At 46.6% G+C, this 25,268-nt stretch overlaps 1 protein-coding gene across 1 annotated transcript; it reads right to left on the minus strand.

Moving 5' to 3' along the window:
• Nucleotides 1–1,882: 1,882 nt before the first annotated feature.
• On the minus strand, nt 1,883–25,266 carry gpank1 (G patch domain and ankyrin repeats 1). The gene is made up of 3 exons (XM_072259421.1): nt 23,978–25,266; nt 22,410–22,758; nt 1,883–9,543 (listed from the first exon to the last, which is right to left on the minus strand). The coding sequence occupies exons 1-3, from the start codon at nt 24,222–24,224 to the stop codon at nt 9,090–9,092; spliced, it is 1,050 nt and encodes a 349-aa protein (XP_072115522.1). The 5' UTR covers nt 24,225–25,266; the 3' UTR covers nt 1,883–9,089.
• Between the last annotated feature and the right edge of the window lie 2 nt (nt 25,267–25,268).

Consider the following 25,268-nt stretch of genomic DNA (forward strand, 5'->3'; position numbering starts at 1 on the left):
AAAAATATAATTTCTAATTTTTTTCTAAATTTAAACTTAATATAGTTTGGGAAAACCATTGGAATGTAGTAGGAGGATTGATTTCCTTCCAGTTCATCAAAATAGATCTTCTGGCCATTAAAGTAACAAATGTTATCATCTGACAGACTGAAGAAGACAAAGATCTATGTTCTACCATTGGCAATCCAAAAGTTGCCGTAATAGGATGGGATTTTAAATCAAACATAGAACTGTTGAAATAATATCAAAAACATCTTTCCAATATTTTTCCAAAAGAGGACAGGACCAAAACATATGAGCTAAAGAAGCCACCTCAGAGTGACATAGGGAGCATGTACGAGGGGAATAAACAGGCCCGATATATCTAATTATTATTATCTCTATCCTTCATTATAACTAATTATCATCTTTATCCTTCGTTATAACTAATTATCTTTATCCTTTGTTATAACTAATTATTATCTTTATCCTTTGTGAAACTAATTACTATCTTTATCCTTTGTTATTACTAATAATTGTTATATTCATCCCTCGATATATCTAAGTACCTCCTGCACCACACCAGTCCCCTGTCCACAGGTAAACCAGGTGTATTTCAGGGACTGAGAATGGATGCCCTGTCCCTGGTGCTCGGGAGGGAATAACTACCCCACCTCGTCATTGACTGGGAAGTGACGTGTGACGTTTTCTCTCACAGGTCAAGCCCACCCAGAAACCAGGGGCCAGGAGAGTTCTAATGAGGATGAGGGTACGGACTGTCCTATCTTGGAATCTCTCAGCTCCTCTGACCCAGTGTGAACTGGAACCGGGACAGTGCTGAACATGTCCCTCCCTCCAACTGCTGTCTCTACCGTGACCTCCACCCACTCAGCCCCTGATCACAGGACATCTGCACCTCACACTGTGTGGGAGGTGTCACTGAGATGCTGGGCTCCCCAGTCTGGGGCAATTCCTGACTGTAGCAACTACTGGGGAACTGATCGAAATGGTGCCGTGTAGATAATTCCATTGTGTATTTAATATTTCTGTAATATTTGTGAAAATATTTTGATTTATTCTTGTACATTTAATGATTCATGTTAATCTACTTTGTTTGAATGTATAAATTTTCTGTACATTGTTGATTAAATACACTTTTTTGTTGAAATAAATCATTCCTGCCTCTCTGTAAAAATAAATATGTAAAAAAAGACATCCTATTGCTACCAAATGACATGTGTGTACCTCACTTAAAGTGATCACAAAGTTAGACTCACGTTTTGGACCCCATTGTCGTCCTTTGAAATAATTTAATGTTTTGAAATTTCAATGCATAACCTTGGCAATGAGGTGTTTTTCGAATGAACCCGCGATGGCTCTTGACCTGAAGCCCAGTGAGACATTCGTACTAAACTGCAGTGACAAAGGGAAGGCAAGTAAAAAATGCAGTCCTAGATGTGTAGAGAAATTCACGGGTTCATGAAGAGTGGGTCCGGTGGTAATAATCCTAAAAAAACAAGCAGAAATGGCCAGCTAGCCTTCCATAGATCTCATTATTAATAGATTTATCCATCAGTATCTATTGTTAATATTTATCCCTTAATATCTGTAATTATTGTCTATACCTCTGAGTAATGCTTATCCCTCAATTATACCTAACTATATTTGTATCTAATTGCTATTGTCTCAGTTTATTTTAATTTATCATTTGTGAAATTTTTAATTTTTTCAGCAACACATCCAGTGATGTTGCCCACTTTATAACAGATACACCTACACCTTCAGGTTTTACTGCTCATTGACAAAGTCATCCTGATACAGGCACTTCTGCCCATCCAGTTGATGCCAAACACCATATCCACCGAACTAGTCCCAATTATTCCTCAAGTACTGATGGAAGGTCTCAAACAAAAACATCAATTGTTTATTCCTCTCCATAGATTAGATTTAACTTTGTTGTCATTGTGCCAAGTACAGATACAAAGTCAATGAAATACAGTTAGCCTCTAACCAGAAATGCAAAGAATAATGTTATTTACAAAATAACTGCGAATAAAAAGTAAGTGCTACAGCACACAAATATAAAAGTACTGAGACAGTACAATATGGGTGCAATACTGCTGTGCGCTGTGATGTGAGGTTCAGCTCTTCCTGTGCCTGCTGGCGCGGGAACGGAGGCTCCTGTACTGCCTAACGGATGGGAGGAGAGTAAAAAGTCCATAGTTAAGGTGAGATGCATTCTTGATAATGCTTTTCACCCTGCCCAGGCAGCGTTTATGGTAGATGTTCTCAATGGTGGGCAAATGGGTGCCGATAATCCGCTGGGCAGTTTTCACCACACGCTGGAGTGCTTTGCGGTCCGATACGGGACAATTGCCGCACCACACTGAGATGTAGTTGGTGAGTATGTTCTCAATGGTACAGTGGTAAAAGTCCATCAGTATCCTGGGACAGAGGTGAGCTTTCTTCATGCTCCACAGGAAATAAAGGCGCTGTTGCACCTTTTTGATCAGGATGGAGGAGTTCAGGGACCAGGTGAGATCCTCGGAAATGTAGACGCCAAGGAATTTGAAGCTTGACACACTCCCCACTACAGCTCCGTTGATGTAGATGGGGATGCGAATGTGGCTCCTAGCATGCCTGGTCCACAATGATCTCCTTGGTCTTCTGGGTGTTATCGTCTGCACACCACGCGGCCGCCTCATCCCTGTAGGCTGTCTCGCCATCCTGACCTGCTGAGTTCCTCAAGCACTTTGTGTGTGTCGCCCTGGATCTCCTGCATCTGCACAATCTCTGATGTTCAGTCCAATTTCCTGTGTCTGGTCCATATCCCTCCATGCCTCACCCCTCCTTGTACCTTCCCAAGGCTTCTAAAATGATAGTTTTGTACTCACCTCAACCACATCCCTGGCAGCTCATTCCATAAACTCACTGTACTCTGGTGAAGAAATTGCCTCTCAAGTTCTTCTTAAATTGTCTCCTCTCACCCCTAATCTGTACCCCCTGGTTTTGGAGTCCCCTACCCTGCCGAAAAGTCTGTCACGCAAGGAACAACTTGTATCAACCAATTAAGCCACCCGACCTCATGTCTTTGGTTGGGATAGGAAGGAAACTGGGGCACCCCAGAGGAAATCCATGTAATTACAGCAGAGCATGCAAACTGCACACAGACAGTGCCTGGGCTCGGAATTGAACCCAGTTCTTTTGTGCAGACTGGTGACCTTAGTACTGGCCCCAGACCCGGGGGTGGGATGACCTTTCCTACCTCCTCAGTGTCTGGGGACTGATGTCTGATATTCTCTCGCTCTCCCTCTCTCATGGGTAAAGCCAAGGCACAAGTTCACGTTTAACTGTCATTAAATCATAAGGGTTACCCATGTATACAGCCAAACAGAACAGCATAACTCTGGGGTCAAGTGCCTCCAGACACTCACTGCATATAACATATTTAAAGTCTTAGTAAAATAGTCACACAAAAAAAAATCATTGTCTGTGGTCAAACAGAATGTGGCTTGTCTTCTGCAGACCGAACACCGACTCCAGCTTGAACACCATGCCACACTGACCCCGGCACCTCGCTCGAACCACTGACTCCAACCAGGCGATACTGAGCCTTCAGGTCTAGTCCTTGCAATGACCGAGGTCACACAGCTCCCCGATGCCCATCAATAAATCAGCGAATCCGGATTGCAGTATTTCACATTAACAATGTCCAACAGGCTCTTGTGATCACAGGACCCTGTGGAGCTCTATAGCAGATTTTCTTAAGCCTTGGAGTAAATTCTGTCCTGTTTTCCCTTTATTACGCTATGATCTATTTTCTTTGTTGATATCCTGGATACTTTCCTGTTTCATATTCATCCATCCGTTGTGTTGTATCCAGTGCAATTTGCCTGTCACCACAGTAGATCTCCAGTGGGTCATCACGTGGCCTTGGATCACCTGGACAATACTAACTCCTCCAGTTCTGATTAAAAAGCTCCAAAGTCTGGGCCTCTGTTCATCCCTCTACAACTGGATCCTCGGCTTCCTAACCGCAGGTCCACAGGCTGTACAGATGGGTAATAACACCTCGCTGTCTGTGAACATGGGCGCACCTCAAGGATGTGTGCCCCACTCTCTCTACGCCCCTGACCATGATGCCAGGCACAGCTCAAATGACATCTGTAAATCTGCCGATAGCTCAACTCTAGTTGTCAGAGCAGCAGACGGTGACGAGGAGGTGGCACACCGGCGCAAGGCAGATCAGCTGGTTGAGTGGTGTCGCTCAACAGCCTTGCTCTGAACATCAGAAACACTAAGGAATTGATTGAGGTCACGGGAACACACCAGTCCTCATTGAGGGATGAATGGAAAAAGTGAGCAGCTTCAAGATCCTGGATATCCATATCTCTGAGGATCTACCTTGAGTCCAACACGTTGCTGCAGTTGCAAAGAAGGCACAACAGTGACTATATTTCATTAGCAGTCTGAGAAGATTAGCCACGCAATCACTCCCCTTACCACTATATATGGACTGATAGCTTGCCCATGCAAATTAATCTGTAGACTACACATGCTGTCTCTCACCCGCTGCTCTGTGAATACACCAGTTTATCCACTTCCCGCACGCGTGCTTTTTATCTTAATTGATAACTGGTTGTACAGGCACAATGTGGAGACCGTTCTGACTGGTTGTATCACCATCCGGTATGCTGAAGCCACTGCACCAGATCAGAAAAAGCTGCCGAATTCACACCGGCAGCATCGTGTTCTCCCCACCTAGAAAAGAGTCTAAGCTTCCAGTTCTTCTAACAAAGTGTATGACCATACACTTCCTTACCCTGCATTCCATCTGCCATATTTTCCCCCGTTCTCTTAATCTGTCCTTCTGCAGCCTCTGCTCAACACTACCTGCCCTTCTATCTATTTTCCTATCATCTGCAAACTTGGCCACAAAGCCATCAATTCCATCACCCAAGTCACTGACATATAAAAGCACAGACCCCACTAGCCACAGTAGCAAACCGGAAAAGGTTCCCTTTACAACATAGAAACTGAATTCCAATGTGTCGGCATTTCAGTGGAATATTACAATGGCTTGCGGGGGAACTGGCCAAAGTTGACTGGAAAGGGACACTAGCAGAAAGGACAGTTTCTGCGAAAAATGAGGGAAGTGCAAGACATACATTCCAAATAAGAAGAAAAGTTCAAAAGGAAGGACACTGCTGAGGCTGACAAGTGAAGTCAGAGCCAAAGTAAAAGCAAAAGAGAAAGCATACAAGGAAGCCAAAGCTAGTGAGAAGATAGAGGATTGGGAAGTTTTAAAAAATTTGCAGAAGGAAACTAAGAAGGTCATTAGGAAGGAAAAGATGAATAATTAAAGGAAGTTGGTGACTAATATCAGAGAAGATACAAAAAGCTTTTTTAACTATATAAAGGGTAAAAGAGAGTTGAGGGTAGATATAGGAACTAAATACGCATTTTGCATCAGTCTTCACAGTGGAAGACATCTGCAGTATACCGGACATTCAAGAGTGTCAGGGAGATGAAGTATGGGCAGTGAAAATTATGACTGAGGAGGTGCTCAGTAAATTAATGGTCTGAGGATGGATAAATCTCCTGGACCTGATGGAGTGCACCCTCGGGTTCTGAAGGAAGTAGCTGGAGAGATTGTGGAGGCATTAACAATGATCTTTCAAGAATCGATAGATTCTGGCATTGTACCAGATGACTGGAAAATTGCAAATGTTACTCCGCTATTTAAAAAGGGTGGGAGGCAGCAGAAAGGAAACTATAGACCTGTTAGCCTGACATCAGTAGTTGAGAAGTTGTTGGAATCAATTGTTAGGATGAGATTACGGAGTACCTGTAGGCACATGACAAGATAGGCCAAAGCCAGAATGGTTTTCTGAAAGGAAAATCCTGCCTGACTAACCTACTGCAATTTTTTGAGGAAATTACAAGATGCAATAGTTGTGGTATACTTGGATTTTGACAAGGAGCTGCACATGAGGCTGCTTAGCAAGATAAGATCCCATGGAATTACAGGGAAGTTACTAGCATGGGTGGAGCATTGGTTCATCGGCAGAAAACAGAGAGTGGGAATAAAGGGATCCTATTCTGGCTGGTTGCCGGTTACCAGTGGAGTTCCACAGGATCACCGTTGGGACCATTGGTTTTAACAATGTAAGTCAATGATTTGGACTATGGGATTAATGGACTTGTGGCTAAATTTACCGATGATACAAAGATAGGTAGAGGAGCGGGTGGTGTTGAGGAAACAGAGAGCCTGCAGAGAGACTTAGATAGTTTAGGGGAATGGGCAAAGAAGGTTGGAAAGTGTATGGTCATGCTCTTTGGTGGAAGAAATAAAATGGGCAGACTATTATTTAGATGGGGAGGGAATTCAAAATGCAGACATATAAAGGGACTTGGGAGTCCTTGTGCGAGAAACCCGAAAGGTTAACCTCCAGGTTCAGTTGGTGGTGAAGAAGGTGAATGAAATGTTGGCTTCATTTCTAGAGGTATAGAATACAAGAGCGGGGATGTGATGTTGGGGAAACTCAGTGGAAAGGCCTGCTTTCATTTACCCTATCTATAACCCCACATAATTTTGTACAGATCTATCAAATCTCCCCTCAATCATCTATGTTCGAAGGACTACGGTCCTAAACTGTCCAACCTCTCCCCTTTCACTCAGGTCCTCGGGTCCCGGCAATGTCCATGTTTTACAGACAGCCCCCACCTTTCCCACCTGTTTGACCCCACCACGAGACTTTCTGATCTCCAGAACACAGAAACCACCCAGGTGACCCTGTCACTGCCTGGACCTTCCCTCTTCTCACTGTGACCAGCAGCAGGCTGTATCTCCCTGCTCTCAGATCTCAGCCCAATACCCCCTTCCTGACTCTGGATCCTTGAAATCTTGTGTGAGGTTCCTGATTCTTCTCCCTGGGGGGGGGGGGGGCAGCGGGAGAGAGGACTGACCCCATTCTAAGCCCCTCCTGATTTGATACACCTCTATAAGGTCACTCCTCCAAGAGGAGCACAGCTCTGTTGTTGCCTGGAGCTTGTGTGCCTCCGTGACCCAGAGAGCTGGAGTCTCGCTGGCAAAAGACGGCAAAACTCTCTCTTCCAGACTCACGAGAACAAACAACATCTCTCTCACCGGATAGCCCCCACATTCCAAACTCCGTTATCGCTAGTCCAACCCAAACATTGCAGCTTCAGAGAAACCTTTACATTAGCAGTGAAACCTTACAGGGAAACCATTACATTAGCAGTGAAAGCTTACAGGGAAACCATTACATTAGCAGTGAAAGCTTGCAGCGTGTTACCACAGTGACAATGATGCAGTGTCTGAGTGTGTACAATTCACTTGTGCTATCTCAGGGCAGGTATATTTAGTGATTCCCTTGGCAGATTCACGCAAAAGGATGTCACTCTCTCAGCTAACACCTTTCTCTACAGTTATGCCAGTGTTGAAGATACAAACTTGCCATTAAAGAGCAAAACCAAACAGGCTTTATATTCTACTAACTCTTGCACAAATTCCACAGATTGACAGCCATGGTCGTGTGGTTAGCACAACGCTTCACAGTACCAGCAACCCAGGCCCAATTGCTGCCACGGCCTGTCAGGAGTTTATACCTTCTCCCTGTGACCACGTGCGATTCCTCGCTGTTCTCCGGTTTCCTCCCACAGTTCAAAGACGTACAGGTTGGAAGGCTAATTGGTTATTGTAAATTGTCCTGTGACTAGGCTAGGATTAAACCAGGGGAATGCTGGGCAGCATTCCACACCATCTCGAAATAAATTCAAAAAAACAAAATGCTCTCACTAAAGATATTCCTTCTCAAATACTGTAGGCTTACGACGTTGGTGCTGAAATGTGTGGTGACATAGAAACATAGAAAATAGGCCCAGGAGTAGGCCATTCGGCCCTTCGAGCCTGCACCCCCATTTAGTACGATCATGGCTGATCATCCAACCCAGAACCCTGTACCTGCCTTCCCTCCATACCCCCTGATCCCTTTAGCCACAGGGGCCATATCTAACTCCGGCTGTCTCCAGCACATCCTTGGGTTAGTCATTAATGCCAATAGTGCCTTTCAGTGTATATTCTAACATGCATGTGAACAATAAACTGGAATCTGATCGCAGAAGTTAGCGTCTTTGCAGACAACGTTCGATCTGGTCATCTTGGACCGCCGAGAGCTTCAGCTCGAGCCCTCAGCACCTCACAGGCAGGTAGTTCAGTGCAGTAAACACCACTGCCAACTTGCATGTGGAAGGACATGATGAGACAGATTAAATTTTCACACTCCGGGACACTGGCATCACCGTCCCTGGTTGAGTCCTCCCAGGGATGGATCTGAGCGTCACAGCCAGCATGATGCTTTGAAGTGATCCAGGATCGATTCTGGTCACTGCCTGCCAGCTCTTCCTGTGATTGTGTGGGTTTGCTTTGAGTGCTCCCGTTTCCACCCACTTTCCAAAGATGTATGGTTAGGGTTGTGAGTTGTGGGCATGCTATCTCGACACTGGAAGCACAGTGAAACCAGCGGCTGCCCCCAACACATCCTCGGAGAGCGTTGGTCATTCTCTGCGCGTGACAAATAAAGCAGATCTTTAAAACAAAACGAGATGGGAGAACGTTTCATAGAGAAATAGCGATGCAGACCCTTTCATACCCCTTCACACCACTCCCACATTAAACACAAATTCATCGTTCTCCCCACCCTACCCCTCACCCACACACCAGGGCCACTTGGCAGGGACCAGTTTACCCGGCAACCTTGACGGTCAGAGGCACAAGTCGAGTGGATAGACAGAGGGTTGTTACCAGGGTGGATATACCCAAGGGGGCAGAACTTTAAGGTGATTTGAGAGGGGGGTGTCAGAGTGGTGGGTGTGTGGAACACCCTGTTAGGGGTGGTGACAGAGGCTGATACACAAGAAACCCTTAGATAGGTACACAGACGATAGGAAAATGGAGGGCTATGTGGGATTGATCTTGGAGTAGGTTAAAAAGTCAGCACAACATTGTGGACTTAAAGGTCAGTACAGTTCCGTGTTCGTAACACTGACTGGCTTTTAATCAAATATTTCAAAATCATCAGGAGTCCCTAAAAGTTCATGTGCATCCTCAGATCCCTCTCCCAGGCTTTCTGCCTCGCCTCTCGCCTGCGCTCCTCCCTCCTGCTGACGGTGGCGGCCCTTGGCGCACGGCCGACGACGCTCCTCGGCGGCTGCACAGCTTCAGGGTCGCGAGCGTTGAAGTGGGTGACCTTCGGCCTCAGGTCAGTCTGGAAGCCCAGCCCCTTCTGGTCCCTCTTGAGCACCGTTCTGACGGGAAACTTCCGACCCTTCCCGTCTGGCCCGAGTCCCGTCTCCTGGTCCCAGCCGCCCTTCAGCAGCATCTGGAAGCCGACGTTGCTTTCGGGAATGAAGTAATGGGTTGGTGGCAGCTTATCGCTCGTGCTGAGCAGGTGCAGCGTCGACCTCTCGTGCTGCTCAGCAGTGTCCTCCTGGTATTCCAGTCTGCAGGCCTCGCAAAACTTCTTCTGTGGTGGCCTCGCCCTGTGAGAGAAAGGAAGGACCTAACTTTGCATCCAAACAGCGGCCATTTTGCAAACAACCAAAGCTCGGGGACGGTTTGGGAGAGTGGCGAAACACCGCAGGACATGGGAACAGAATCAGGCCACTCAGCTCATTGAACCTTCCTCACCATTCCATCATGGCCTACCCTTCAACACCGTTCTCCTGACCTCTCCCCACAGCCTTTGATGTCTCGACAAATCAAGAACTTATCAGCCTCTACTTTAAATATACCCAATGATTCAGCCTCCACAGCCATCTGTAGCAATGAATTCCACAGATTCATCATCCACTGGCTCAAGAAATTCCTCCTCATGTCTGATCGAAATGGACGCCCCTCTATTCTCAGGCCGTGCCCTCTGGTCCTAGACTCACCCAGTATAAGAAACATCCACTCTGTCCTGGCCTTTCAATATTCGACAGGTTTTAAAGAGATCCCCCCCTCCCCCTCACTCTTCTCAGCTCTAGTGTACAGGCCCAGAGTTTTCACACATTAACCATTTCATTCCTGGAATAATTCTCGTGAAACTTTTTTGTACCCTCTCCAATTCCAGCTCACTTTTCTTCGATAAGGGCCCCGAATACAGTGTAGGGAAAGATACGGTCATGTACCTTGGCAGAAGGAATAAAGGTATAGACAAGATTTTAAATGAAATCGCTGGTGCAAAGAGACTTGGGAATCTCAGATGAGGATTCCCTTAAAGGTTAATTTGCAGGTTGAGGGAAGTGCAGTTTCTGAACGACTGCAATATAAAAGTGTAGATATACTGCGGAGGCTTTCTAATGTATTGGCCACACTTTGAGAGTAACTTTAGTGCCATAGCTAAGGAAAGACGTGCTGGCCCGGGGGAGGATCACAAGAACGATCCCAGGGTTTGATGGGCACTTTATGTCTCTGGCATGTATACAATGCAAGTTCAGATGTACTGAGTAGGAAATCATTGTCAAAGAAGGCTGTGGAGGCCAAGTCATGGGGTGTACTAAAGGCAGGGATTGAGAGGTTAAGGTTACAGGAGGAGGGCAAATGGGGTTGAGAAAACTACAACTATCACTGAACGGCAGAGCAGACTCGATGGGCCAAATGGCCTAATCCTGCTCCTGCACTTCATGGTGCTATGTCCCAGCAGTGCCACTGGCAGAAGAACAGTTGGGCCATTTGCTGTCCCTGCTCAGGACCCTGCCTTCTCAACAACACGTGCTCCTGAGTAGAAGTCTCCAACCAGAAAGAGTAGCCATTTTGTGGAAAGTTTGCTCATTTTTCTCCCTAGGGCTGTTGAGAAATGCAGCAGAGACACAGGCCCTGCGGCCCAACCATTGCCTGGCCACCATGGTGCCCTCACAGATCATCCCAATTCCTTGGATTCGGCCCACACCCCCTCCCCACACATGCTCACCTGAAGTGCCTTTTAAATGATACTACGGCACTGGTCTCAACCACTTCCTCTGGCAGATACCACGGTCAGAGAGATTGCCTGCTGCGGCAAGCTCAGGACATTTTCTTTGCCGTGGAGAAGGATGAGAGGTGACTTAATAGGAGCGTTAAAAATTGGTAAGACGCACAGGTGGCCAGAGACTTTCTCCCAGTGAGGAAATGGCCAATACCAGGGAGCATCATTTTAATTGGAGGGCGGTGTGAGAAGCAAGTTCCTTACACAGAGAGTGGCTGTGTGGAACGCTCTGCCGGGGGAGCTGGGAGAGGCAGAATCATCAGGGGTCTTCAATAAACTCTTAGTTATGCACATGGATGAAAGAGAAATTGAGGGAGATGTGGGAGGGAAGGTTTAGATTGATTTTGGAGTGAAGAAGTTTACACGGGAACTTTGGTTGGGCCAAAGAACCTGTATGATGTTGTATGACTGAGACTTCCATTAGGCTCTGGTGAGACCAAAGTTGGAACTGTGAAGTTCTCAGATTTCAGGGGAAATTGTCTGGGGAGGTTTGAATGAGCCAGGGGGACAGACAGAGTGATGGGGGTCCTATCACGATAGATGCCGACTCAAATGAATTTCTTCTGTAGTTGGCTTCTCAATGCCTACAAGTTAGGCTGTTGAACTGAGAGGCAGCAGGAATGGAACATTGACACAGCTTGGGGATATCATTTACTGCAGCTTGTAGACAGAAACTCGGCTCTGAAGAGTGGTAAGTCTCACCCACCTCTGACAAACAAGCCTGCACCGTTCAGTCTAACTGCCCTGGATCCCGGATTTCATAACGAACACTCGTGAGAATCAGGGGAAGCACACTTAGTCCCTCCTGTCTGCCGTACCACCCGGGTGGGAATCGATATTTCCCTCAGTGCAGCTCCCTGCCCAATTTCTGGATTCCCCTGGACACAGATTTCTGGTGGTAAGGAAGACCAAATGCAACGTTACCATTTCCAGGGGATTCAGATGTAATGCTGAGGCTTTATAAGGCAGTGTCAGACCATATTTGGAGTATTGTGAGCAGTTTTGGACCTTTATCTAAGAAAATATGTGCTGGCATTGAAGTGGGCCCAGATTATTCTGGGAAAGAAAGGGTTAACATATGAAGTGCATTTAATGGCTCCTGGCTTGTATTCACTGGACTTCAGAAGAGGAGTAGTGGTGGGGGGGTCTCGTTGAAACTAATCAAGTTTATTAAACGTTGCTTATTCCCCTTCTAAGGGGATATCGGAATGTGCGATTTCTTTGGATGCTGACAAGGCTTTTGATTGAGTTGAATGGAATTATTTATTTAAAACTTTAGGAAATTTTAATTTTGGGCCAATTTTATTCAATTACTTTATCTATCTCCTTCTCCTTCTGCTAGGGTCCTTACTAATTTTCAGTATTCCAGAACTTTTAAACTTCAACGTGGAACTGGACAAGGTTGTTCCTTGAGTCCTTTGCTCTTTGACTTGGCTTTAGAACCCTCAGCCTTTGCTTTTTGAGAATCTAATGATATTACTGGTGTTCTAAGGAGAGGGATTTTTCATAAAGTTTCGCTTTATGCTGATGACCTATTGCTTTTTATTTCTAATGTCGAGACTTCACTACCTCCTGTGCTTTCTCTATGTTCTTGTTTTAGCCAGTTTTCAGGATACAAACTGAATTTACATAAGAGTGAACTTTTTCCTCTGAATAATTTGTTATTAATACTAACCTTCCTTTTAAAATTGTAAGAAATCAATTTAAGTATTTGGGTGTAACAATTACCAAGAATTATAAATACCTATTTAATGAATATTTTCATTATTTTAATGAAAATTTCCTTACCTTACTGAATTTTGTAAACAGGACACTATCAAACTGGTCATCTTTTTCATTATCCTTGATTGGCTGAATTAACTCCATTAAAATGAATATTTTACCTAAATTTATATACCTTTTTCAGGCATTACCCATTTATATTCCTAAATCTTTTTCTGATTCTCTTGATTCTATTATATCTTCTTATATATGGAAAAACAAACAATCTCAACTAAATAAAGTTCATCTTCAGAAATCTAAGAAGAATGGAGGTTTAGCTTTACCAAAGTTTAAGTTTTATTATTGGGCAGTCAATATACGAAACCTTACGTTTTGGACATACTATATTAACCGTGAGGACTGTCCGATATGGGTTTATTTAGAAGCTAACTCTGTTAATAAATTTTCTATTATTTCTCTTCTTGGATTCTCACTCCCTTTATCCTTTAGTAAACTAACTGAAAATTTGGTAGGTAAACACACTTTGAGGATCTGCGTACAATTTAGGAAATTCTTTGGTCTATTGAGATTTTCTTTGTCTGGTTCCATTTGTTCTAACTATTTTTTTAAACTTCGATGACTGATTCAGTTTTTAAAGAATGGGATAGATTGGGTATTAAATACTTCCAGGATTTGTTAGTTGGAGGAAGTTTTCTTTCGTTTGAGCAAATGTCAGCTAAATATAGTTTACCCAAAACTCACTTTTTTCGTTATTTATAAATTCGAGACTTTCTGCGTTCTCAACTATATACATTTCCTGTAAGTTTTAATTTGAACCTTACAAAAGGAAACCAAGAAGGTTATTAAGAGAGAAAAGATTAACTATGAAAGGAAGCTAGCAAATAATATCAAAGAGGATACTAAAAGCTTTTTCAAGTATATAAAGAATAAAAGACAGGTGAGAGTAGATATAGGAGCGATAGAAAATGATGCTGGAGAAATTGTAATGGGAGATAAGGAGATGGCAGAGGAACTGAACGAGTATTTTGCATCAGTCTTCACTAAGGAAGACATCAGCCGTATACCGGACACTCAAGGGTGGCAGGGAAGAGAAGTGCGCGCAGTCACAATTACGACAGAGAAAGTACTCAGGAAGCTGAATAGGCTAAAGGTAGATAAATCTCCTGGACCAGATGGAATGTACCCTCGTGTTCTGAAGGAAGTAGCTGTGGAGATTGCGGAGGCATTAGCGATGATCTTTCAAAAGTCGATAGATTCTGGCATGGTTCCGGAAGACTGGAAGATTGCAAATGTCACTCCGCTATTTAAGGGGGCAAGGAAGCAAAAAGGAAATTATAGACTTGTTAGCTTGACATCGGTGGTTGGGAAGTTGTTGGAGTCGATTGTCAAGGATGAAGTTACAGAGTACCTGGAGGCATATGACAAGATAGGCAGAACTCAGCACGGATTCCTTAAAGGAAAATCCTGCCTGACAAAGTTATTACAATTTTTCGAGGAAATTACCAGTAGGCTAGACAAGGGAGATGCAGTGGATGTCGTATATTTGGATTTTCAGAAGGCCTTTGACAAGGTGCCACACATGAGGCTACTTACAAGATAAGAGCCCATGGACTTACGGGAAAGTTACATACGTGGATAGAGCGTTGGCTGATTGGCAGGAAACAGAGAGTGGGAATAAAGGGATCCTATTCTGGTTGGCTGCCGGTTACCAGTGGTGTTCCACAGGGATCAGTGTTGGGGCCGCTTCTTTTTACATTGTACATCAACGATTTGGATTTTGGAATAGATGGCTTTATGGCTAAGTTTGCTGACGATACGAAGATAGGTGGAGGGCTGGTAGTGCTGAGGAAACGGAGAGTCTGCAGAGAGATTTGGATAGATTGGAAGAATGGGCAGAGAAGTGGCAAATGAAGTACAATGTTGGAAAGGGTATGGTTATGCACTTTGGCAGAAAAAATAAACAGGCAGACTATTATTTAAATGGGGAAAGAATTCAAAGTTCTGAGATGCAATGGGACTTGGGAGTCCTCGTACAGGATACCCTGAAAGTTAACCTCCAGGTTGAGTCAGTAGTGAAGAAGGCGAATGCAATGTTGGCATTCATTTCTAGAGGAATAGAGTATAGGAGCAGGGATGTGATTTTGAGGCTCTATAAGGCACTGGTGAGACCTCACTTGGAGTACTGTGGGCAGTTTTGGTCTCCTTATTTAAGAAAGGATGTGCTGACGTTGGAGAGGGTACAGAGGAGATTCACTAGAATGATTCCAGGAATGAGAGGGTTAACATATGAGGAACGTTTGTCCGCTCTTGGACTGTATTCCTTGGAGTTTAGAAGAATGAAGGGAGACCTCATAGAAACATTTTGAATGTTAAAAGGCATGGACAGAGTAGATGTGGCAAAGTTGTTTCCCATGATAGGGGAGTCTAGTACGAGAGGGCATGACTTAAGGATTGAAGGGCGCCCATTCAGAACAGAGATGCCAAGAAATTTTTTTAGTCAGAGGGTGATGAATCTATGGAATTTGTTGCCACGGGCAGCAGTGGAGGCCAAGTCATTGGGTGTATTTAAGGCAGAGATTGATAGGTATCTGAGTAGCCAGGGCATCAAAGGCTATGGTGACAAGGCGGGGGAGTGGGACTAAATGGGAGAATGGCTCAGCTCATGATAAAATGGCGGAGCAGACTCGATGGGCCAAATGGCCTTCTTCTGCTCCTTTGTCTTATGGAAACCTTTTTATAATGGTTCAATAGCCAATATTTATAGTATGTTGCTAGGAATGAGAAATTTTCCTATAGACAAAATTAAAAATCTTTGAGATCAAGATTTACAGACTTCAATCTCTGGGGAAACTTGGAATGGAATTTTTAAACACTTCATTGTTAAGTGCCCCTCATTCCCTCTTACAATTTAAAGTGGTTCATAGGGTTCACACATCTAAAGATAAGCTACCTCGTTTTTATCTCCTTTCTGTGATAGATGTAATAATGGAGAAGCTTCATTAATTCACATGTTTTGGACATGTCTGATTCTTGAAAGATACTGGGAGGAAGTATTCCAAACTTTATCGGTAATTTTCAAGGTAAATTTTAAGCCTAACCCTTTGAGCGCATTATTTGGTATTGTTGGAGGAAAAGACTTTATTTTGGAGACACCTGATCTGCATATTTTGGCTTTTATCTCTCTTATAGCTAGGAGGGCGCTCTTGCTTAAATGGAAGGATGCTGTTCCGTCTACTCATGCTCAATGGTTACATGATGTTAGGTCATGCTTAAATTTAGAGAAGATCCCTTGTTCAGCTTTTGAATCTAGCCAAGACTTTTATACATTGTGGGGACCATTTTTGAGTTATTTTCAAAACCTTTGATTTGTTGTAAAGGTACAGATGGTGGTTAATAATATATTTTATTATATGATAAGGGTTTCCTCCCCTTTTTTCTTGCTTTTCCTAACAGCTCTGACTTTCGTAATGGGTTTAGATTTTTTTCTGTATAACAAAATTATATTTCAATATTACCATTTAATTTAATTTTTATGATTTCAGGGTTTTGTGATTGTAACTGTTTTTAATACAATGTATTTGGTAATATTTTATTTTTTTCTTTTGACTTATAATATATCTTCATGTATTCGGTATTCTTCTATGCAGAAACTGATAAAAATATTGAAAGAGAAACCAATTGAATATTCAAAGGCCAAGACAGAGTGGATGTGGAGAGGACGTTTGCTATAGTGGGTGTGTCTAAGATCAAAAGGCACAGTCTCAGAATAGAAGGGTGTTCTTCTAGAACAGAGATAGGGAGGACTTTATTTAGCCAGCGGGTGGTGTATCTGTGGAATTCACTGCCACGGATGGTTGCAGAGGCCAGGTCATTGGGTGTATTTAAGATGGAGGTTGATAGGTATTGGATTAATTAGGGTGTCAAGGATTCTTGAAGCAAAGGCAGGAGAATGGTGCAGCAGACTCAGTGGGCTCAATGGCCTAATTCTATTCCAATGGCACATGGTCCAATATCTCTGCCTTGCTTCACCGGGATTGAAGCCATGTTCTCTGCATTCAAAGACTGCATTCACACTTATCTGAAGAGGTTTCTCCTCAGAGGTCCCTTCATTTTAAATGGCCACCCCAGTTCTAGATTTTTGGACAAGAGGCAATACTCCCTCCTCGTCCGTCATGTCAGTAAAGTACTGCTCACTTTTCTACACTCAAACCCAGTCCATCCAACCTTCAAAGAGGTAACCTCATCCAGTTCAGTTATTCGTTTCATAATAACCCCATTCTCCTGCCTTCTCCCCGTAACCTTTGATGTCCTGACTAACCAAGATCCAATCAACCTCTGCTTCCGATGCACTCAATGACTTGGCCTGCACAGCTGTCTGTCCAAGTGTATTATTTTAAAATGCTAATGCACCTGCCCAGCCTGCTCTGGCAACCCGGTCCACATACCGGCTGTGCTCTGGGTAAAAATGTTACCCCTCAGACTCCCATCAAATCCTTCCTCTCACCTTAAACCCGTGCTCTCAAGTTCTTGATCTGCCAGCCCTGAGAAACAGACTGTGCACACTGACCCTCTATATGCCCCTCACCATTTGATACAAGATTATCCCTCAATTTACCATGATACAATGAAAGAAGTCCCAACATGTCTCCATAACTCAGACCCCCGTATCCTAGCAGTGTCCTTGGAAATTACTTGTGCAGTCTTTCCAACTAAATGGCATCTTTCTCATAGTGAGACGACAAAAACAGAATGTTCCATATATGGCTTCACCAACATTTATCGGACTACAACGTAACATACCAACTTCTATAGTCAAATGTCTGACACATGAACAGAAAGGTGCCGGAAAAGGGCCAGTAACATCATGAAGGATCCCACCCACCCTGTTCATGGACTGTTTGTCCCACTCCCATCGAGGAGGAGGCTACACAGCATCCACGCCAGGACCACCAGACTCAAAAACAGTTACCTTCCCCAAGCAGCAAGGCTGATCAACACCTCCACACCCCCAACCACCACTACTTTATCGTTTCCTGTCAGTCACCTTATGTACTATGCCTAGGGTCACTTTATGGACACACAACCAATACATAAGGCATCCTATGTATTTATATTTACTGTTTTTTAAAAAATATTATTGCGTTCTTTAACTTATTGTTTTCCTTGGCTGCATGGGTTCCAGAGTAGCAATTATTTCATTCTCCTTTACTCTTGTACTGGAATTAACATTAAACAATCTTCAGGGACCAGGTATTTGCACTCCCAGATCCCTCCGTTCTGCAACACTGCCAGGGACCCGACTGTTCACTGCGAATGTCCTGCCTCAACTGACTTTGCAAAATGTGACACCTCACTCTTATCAAAGTTCACAGCTAATTCATAATGTATATGTTTGCATACATCCCTGAGATTCGCTTTCCTCTGGACATACACAGTAAATCCAAGAAACGTACTAGAATCAATGAAAGAGCAAACTTACAGGGGGAAGGTGGGCTGGCGTGGGACAGGGGGCAGTGATCGGCGAGGGGGAAGGTGGGCTGGCGTGGGACAGGGGGGGTGGTGATCGGCGAGGGGGAAGGTTGTTTGGCGCGGGACAGGGGGCAGTGATCGGTGAGGGGGAAGGTGGGCTGGTATGGGATGGGGGTCGGCAAGGGGGAAGGTGGGCTGGCGTGGGCCGGGGGTTGGTGATCGGCGAGGGGGAAGGTGGGCTGGCGCGGGACAGGGGCAGTGATCGGTGAGGGGGAAGGTGGGCTGAAATGGGATGGGGGTCGGCGAGGGGGAAGGTGGGCTGGCGTGGGACAGGGGGCAGTGATCGGTGAGGGGGAAGGTGGGCTGGCGTGGGACGGGGGGGTGGTGATCGGCGAGGGGGAAGGTGGGCTGGCGCGGGACAGGGGCAGTGATCGGCGAGGGGGAAGGTGGGCTGGCGCGGGACGGGGGCGGCGATGAATCAAGAAGCTGGTACCGGATTGGCGGACGGGCTGAAGGCAGAGGAGATGGGCAGGAGAGGGGGAGTGAGAAGGGAACCAAAATGGGGATTAAAAAAAGAGATAAGGAGGAATATACTAGAGAAATCAATTTTCATGCCATCAGGTTGGAGGCCACACAGATAGGATGAGATGCTGTTCCTCCAACCGGAGTGTGTCCTCCTCAGGGCAGTAGCGGAGGCCATGAAGAGACACGTCAAAATGGGAACATGGGTGCCCACCAGCAGCATTACTTTCTGATTCCCAGCCCCAGCCTGAGGACACCTGCAGATGACATGGCCAGCAGCTTGGTAAGCTGAGACTAAGGTACGCAGATGTTTACAACAGGTGGACAGACGCAAGGCCGCGGGACCGGACGGCATCCCAGGGCAAGTACTCGGGATGTGCGCAGCACAACTGGCAGATGTGTTTACTGATATTTTTAATCTCTCCCTCTCCCAGTGTAGAGTGCCTTCCTACTGCAAAACATCAACCATGGTCCCTGACCAAAAAAGACCAAGGTAACATGTCTGAATGACTGATGTCTTGTCGCACTCAACTCAATAATAAGCAAATGTGGCTGGTCAAGAACTACATCTGCAGCTTGCTACCACCCACACTGGACCCCCTGACAATTCACCTACCGACACAACCAATCGACAGATGACACAATAGTGACAGCTCTACACACCGTCCTTACACATCTGGGGAAGAGGGATACTTTTGTGAGAATGCTGTTCTTGGACTACAGTTCAGCATTCAACACCATAATTCCATCCAGGCTCGACAAGAAGCTCAGAGACCTCGGCCTTGTGCGTCTGGATCCTGGTCTTCCTGTCAGATCACCGGCAGGTGGTAAGAGTGGGCTTCCTCACCTCCACCCCTCTGACCCTCAAAACAGGAGCCCCTCAGGGCTGTGTACTAAGGCCTCTCTTTTATTCTCTGTATACACGTGACAGTGTCGCCACCCACAGCTCCAATCCGTTAATCAAATTTGCTGACAACAATACACTGATTGGCATAATCTCAAATAATAATGAGGCAGCTTACAAAGGAGGCTTTGTGTCAAGAAAACAAAGGAGCTGGTTGTGGATTACAGGAGGAATGGAGACGGTCTAACCCCTATAGACATCACTGGATCTGGGGTTCAGAGGGTAAACAGCTTTAAGTTCCTCAGCATAAACATCATCAAGGACCTCACGAGGTCTGTACACACCAGCCGTGTGGTGAAAAAGGTACAACAGAGCTGCTTTCACCTTAGACAGTTGAGGAAGTTTGGTACGGGCCCCCAGATTCCAAGTACTTTCCACAGGGGCACAATTGAGAGCATCCTGACTGGCTGCATCACTGCCCGGTATGGGGACTGTACTTCAGGACTCTGCAGGGAGTGGTGCAGACAGCCCAGCGCATCTGTAGATGTGAACTCCCCACTATTCAGGACATTTTACAAAGACAGGTGTGTAAAAAGGGCCCAAAGGATCACTGGGGACCCGAGTCACCCCAATCACAATCTATTCCAGCTGCTACCATCCGGGAAACGGTACCGCAGCATAAAAGCCAGGACCAACAGGCTCCAGGACAGCTTCTTCCACCAGGCCATCAGACTGATTAATTCATACTGACACAACTGTATTTCTATGCTATGTTGACTATCCTGTTGTACATACGATTTATTATAAATTAAAACTAATTCTGTATCCAATTAGACAACTAACCCTGGATTCCCTCGACATCTAACACGCAGAACCTTGAGAAAGCGAAAGGGAAAGATGGTGGGAAGTTACAAGACTAGTCACCGGCTTCCAGTCCTAAACCCAACATCACCCTCCTGATTTCAAAGCAAATTTAATTGTCAGAGTACATACATGTCACCACATAGAACTCCGAGAAGTTCTCTCGGGCATACTCAGCAAATCTAAACAATAGTAACTCTAACAGGATCAAGGTAAGATCGAGTAAAGCACTGAAAACAACTGTGCAAATAAACAGCAATAAATAACGAGAACATGAAATAACAAGATAAAGAGTCCTTAACGTGAGATTATTGATTGCTGGAACATCTCAGTAGATGAGTGTAGTTGTCCTCTTTCGTTCAACGGCCTGATGGTCGAGGGAGAGTAACTGTTCTTGAATCCTGAGGCTGCTGTACCTTCTTCCTGATGGCAGCAATAGCAAGAAAAGAGCTTGGCCTGTGTGATGAGGATCTCTGCTGATGCATGCTGCTTTCCTGACAGCGTTTCACGTAGATGTGCTCAATGGTTGGGAGGGTTTTACCAGTAACGTACTGGGCCAAATCCACTACCTTTGGTAGGATTTGCCATTCAAAGGCGTTGGTGCTCCCATACCAGGCTGTAATCCAGCCAGCTGATACACTCTCTACCCAATGTCCGTAAAAGTGGGTCGAGGTTTTTGATGTCATGCTTAATCTCTGCAGATCTTGAGGAAGTAGAGTTGTCGTTGTGCTTTCTTTGCGATTACATTTACATACTGGGTCCCGGACAGGTCCTCTCAGATAGTGACAGACAGGAATTTGAAGTTACTGACCCTCTCCACCTCTCATCCTCCAATGGTGACTGGCTCACGGACCTCTGGTTTCCCTTTCCTGAAGTCTATAGTCAGTTCCTTTGTCTTATTAACATCGAGCAAGAGGTTGTTATTAAACCACTCAGCCAAATTTTCAATCTCCCTCCTGTATGCTGATTCACCACCTCTGATACACCCCACAACAGTGGTGTCAACAGCAAACTTGAATAGGGTGTTGGAGCTGTGCTTAGCCACACAGTCATCAGCGTAAAACGTTTAGCACACAGCCCTGTGATGCACCTGTGCTGATTTCTACCAGCAAGGCAATTCTGTATCCAATTATAAACACAAGAAACCTTCAGCAACATCCACATAACATTTCAGCAACTCAGCAGGTCAGGCAGCATCTCTGAAACAGTTACCTTTTGGGCCGAGACCCATCATCAGAGCTGGAAAGGAAGGGGGAAGAAGACAGACCTGATAAGGTAGAACAGGGGTCCCCGACCACCAGGCCGCAAATAAACGATATGATTTGGTGATATGAAACGATATGAGTCGACTGCACCTTTCCTCATTCCGTCACTCTCTGTTGAGCTTGAACAGCACCCCCGGTCCACAAGAATATTGCCAATATTAAAACGCCGTCCGCGGTGCAAAGAAGGTTGGGGACCCCTTGAGTAGGAGACTGACGATTGTTTAATACCATTTCCAGTGCACCAGTGTAAAGGAGATCGAAATAATTGGCTCCAATGCAGCACAAAAATACAATAAGATAAAGAACACAATATAAAAAAATATAATATAATTACGCAAGACATCTTGTAAACGTTGATCGGTTGTGTGACTTTAGGCACAGGCGTATCGGTACAGAAGGCAGGAAATGATAGAGTAGTGGTGTGGAGGGGTTGATTAGCCTTACTGCTTGGGGAAAGAAACTTTTTGGGTCTGGTGGTCCTGGAGTTGATGCCACATAGCCTCATCCCCGATGGGAGTGGTTCAAACAGTCTATGAGCAGGGTGGTGGGATCCTTCATGATGTTCCTGGCCCTTTCCCAGCACCCGTCTGTGTATAACGTTTAATAACTGCTTGGGGAAAGTAATTGTCTTTTGGGTCTGGTGGTATACGAGAAGGGAAAGATGGACTATGGTTTGGGAAGTCACGCACTCACACACCGACTGCCATGGAGACTTACCTCCGGTCCTCTCGTCCCCCTGGCCGGTTCCGACATCCCCGGTACCCCTCCAGGAGAGCGGCAACTGCCGCATGCCCCGCCTGCCGGGCCAGGTCCAGGGCGTCGCGACCAGCAGTATCGCAAACCCCAATCCAGGCGGCCCCGTTGTCCAGCAGGTAGCCCACTGCCTCCGACTGTCCGCTGTGAGCAGCGCACATGGTGGCGGTCCAGTAGAAGCCATCCCGGAAGTTTATGTCGCAGGCTCCCTTCTCCAGCAGCCTCCGGAGAGTCCTCAGGTCGCCGTGCTGGGCCGCCTTCAGCAACAGGTGTCCACGCCTCTGCGCTCCCTCCGCCTGACCACCGTTGCCCTCTGCCACAAGACATAACAGCACAATCAGGCCGTTCGGCCCACCCAATCTGCTCCTTCACCGCCGTTCCATCATGACTGATTTATTATCCCTCTCAACCCCTCATGGACACCCCGACAAATAAAGAGCCTATAAAGCTCTGCTTTCAGTATACTCGACGTTTCAGACCCTGCAATGAATTCCAGATTCACCACCCTGTGGCTGAAGGAATTCCCCCTCTTCTCTGTTCTAAATGGACGTCCTTCTACACTGAGCAACAGCACAAAATGCTGGAGGAACTGAGCAGGCCAGGCAGCATCTATAGAAAAGGGTAAACAGCAGACATCCCACCTCTCCCGGAAGTCTCCTGCATACTGATAGTGGTTCCCTGACGCCTGCAAATTATATACAATATCCCGGAGAGGGAGTGACAGACACAGCGAGGGAGTGACAGAAATAGCATCCTGATTGGTCTCTCTTTGTGCTAAGTAGACCAATTAGTTTTCTCTGTGGGCGGGCTTTACAATCAATCCCTCTCTCTCTCTTTCATTGTCCATCAGTTCAGTTTAGTGTCCTGCAGCGCTATGGCACAGTGTTCCAAAACAAAACGTACTTCACCCCAGACTACAGTAAAGTGTACCTCTGCCTAATAGGGGTAAAAAAAAATGAGTGTTACTCGCTTCACTGTTTGCAACAGTGACTTCTCCATTACCCATGGTGGGTTAAAATGTAAAAGACATGTTGAGGTGAGTTTAACAGGTGTCATTCGTTTATTAGCATAGCTAACGTTATTTAAACTAGCTGGCTGGCTGCTAAGGAGCTACGCTATTAATGTCCTACGTGATGAGGCCAAACTCCCTGTAGACTTGCTTAAAGTTGTACGTAATAGAATAAAAATAAAATGATTCCATGATAATACAAGTACATATTTTAAGAGGTTGAGACTTCCAGCAAATAAAGTGTTGTGATAATCAAATGTCCTGTATACATGCACCCTTGGAGGTCGCGGAGGTTGGGGGGGGGGGGTGATATCTCCCTGAAATGGGTTTTTGCGGGGTGGGATGTCTGAAACAGTCGATGTTTCGGGCTGAGGCCCTCCTTCAGAATCTCTATCTGACTGTGCTCTATGGTGAGAGACCCCCACTTTTGGAAACAGCCTCTCCACAATCACTCTCCCCAGTCCTTTCAATATCCAATCGGTTTCAATGAGATTCCCCTCCGTCCTCACTCTTCTAAACTTACCACTGTAGGAAGCGTGCTCTGCAAATCCTCTCGCTCTCCTCCGCACATCCGAGCGCTGACGGACCGGGTTGGGTCTGGGTCTGGGTCTGGAGGCGGCCTGGCCGCTGGACGCCAGCAGTCCCTCGTAGAAACTCTTCGCCTGCTCGCCGTCCAGGCTGCCTCCGGGGCGGGGGAATCGCCGCTCGTCGCCCTCCTCCTGCCCCTCGTCCGCCGCCCGGGTGAAATGGATCAGACGGCCATGGCTCATGGCGAGGACTCCCACGCCTCCGGAGGAGGGACACCAGTGGCCAGAGGCTTCGGTCCAATGGAGCGAGCGTAAGGGACCAGTCCAGGAGGTCCCAGTCCGGGTCTCACAGGCCTGGAGGGAGCTCGAACGGGGGGGGAGGGGGCTCCTGCGGCCCCAGTCCGGGTCTCACTGCCCTGGAGGGATCCCGAACAGGGGGGACTCCTGCGGCCCCAGTCCGGGTCTCACTGCCCTGCAGGGAGCTCGAACAGGGGGGGACTCCTGCGGCCCCAGTCCGGGTCTCACTGCCCTGCAGGGAGCTCGAACAGGGGGGGGCTCCTGCGGCCCCAGTCCGGGTCTCACAGCCCTGCAGGGAGCTCGAACAGGGGGGGACTCCTGCGGCCCCAGTCCGGGTCTCACTGCCCTGCAGGGAGCTCGAACAGGGGGGGGCTCCTGCGGCCCCAGTCCGGGTCTCACAGCCCTGCAGGGAGCTCGAACGGGGGGGGGGGGCTCCTGCGGCCCCAGTCCGGGTCTCACAGCCCTGGAGGGATCCCGAACAGGGGGGACTCCTGCGGCCCCAGTCCGGGTCTCACTGCCCTGGAGGGATCCCGAACAGGGGGGACTCCTGCGGCCCCAGTCCGGGTCTCACTGCCCTGGAGGGATCCCGAACAGGGGGGACTCCTGCGGCCCCAGTCCGGGTCTCACTGCCCTGCAGGGATCCCGAACAGGGGGGACTCCTGCGGCCCCAGTCCGGGTCTCACTGCCCTGGAGGGATCCCGAACAGGGGGGACTCCTGCGGCCCCAGTCCGGGTCTCACAGCCCAGCAGGGATCCCGAAGACTGGCCGTCACTCCCAGCGCTTTATCGGCCGCAGGACCCCCGCTCACAGGCCTCTTCTCCTAGGGACGCCAGCTGTAGTTTTTTGCTGCACCCGAGCTGAAGTCGGGTAATACGACAGCCTCGGAAAAGCCCCGGTAGTAGGGGTGGAGATGCAGCAAAAATAAAGTCCCAGGCTACGGGAAACGAGGAAGGCCGTGAGTCCCAGAGAACTGGCGGACATTACGTCAGG

Source organism: Mobula birostris, chromosome 5 (assembly GCF_030028105.1).
Source record: "Mobula birostris isolate sMobBir1 chromosome 5, sMobBir1.hap1, whole genome shotgun sequence".
Classification (NCBI taxonomy): Eukaryota; Metazoa; Chordata; class Chondrichthyes; order Myliobatiformes; family Myliobatidae; genus Mobula; species Mobula birostris.

Bases quoted from the DNA above. Each gene is read 5' to 3' on its own strand.
- gpank1 (XM_072259421.1), bottom strand. From the start codon at position 24,224: ATGAGCCATGGCCGTCTGATCCATTTCACCCGGGCGGCGGACGAGGGG. The intron at 22,759-23,977 runs GTAAGTTTAGAA...GTCTTGTGGCAG, and splicing joins AGAGCACGCTTCCTACAGTG to AGGGCAACGGTGGTCAGGCG. The intron at 9,544-22,409 runs GTAAGTCTCCAT...TTTCTCTCACAG, and splicing joins GGGGGACGAGAGGACCGGAG to GGCGAGGCCACCACAGAAGA.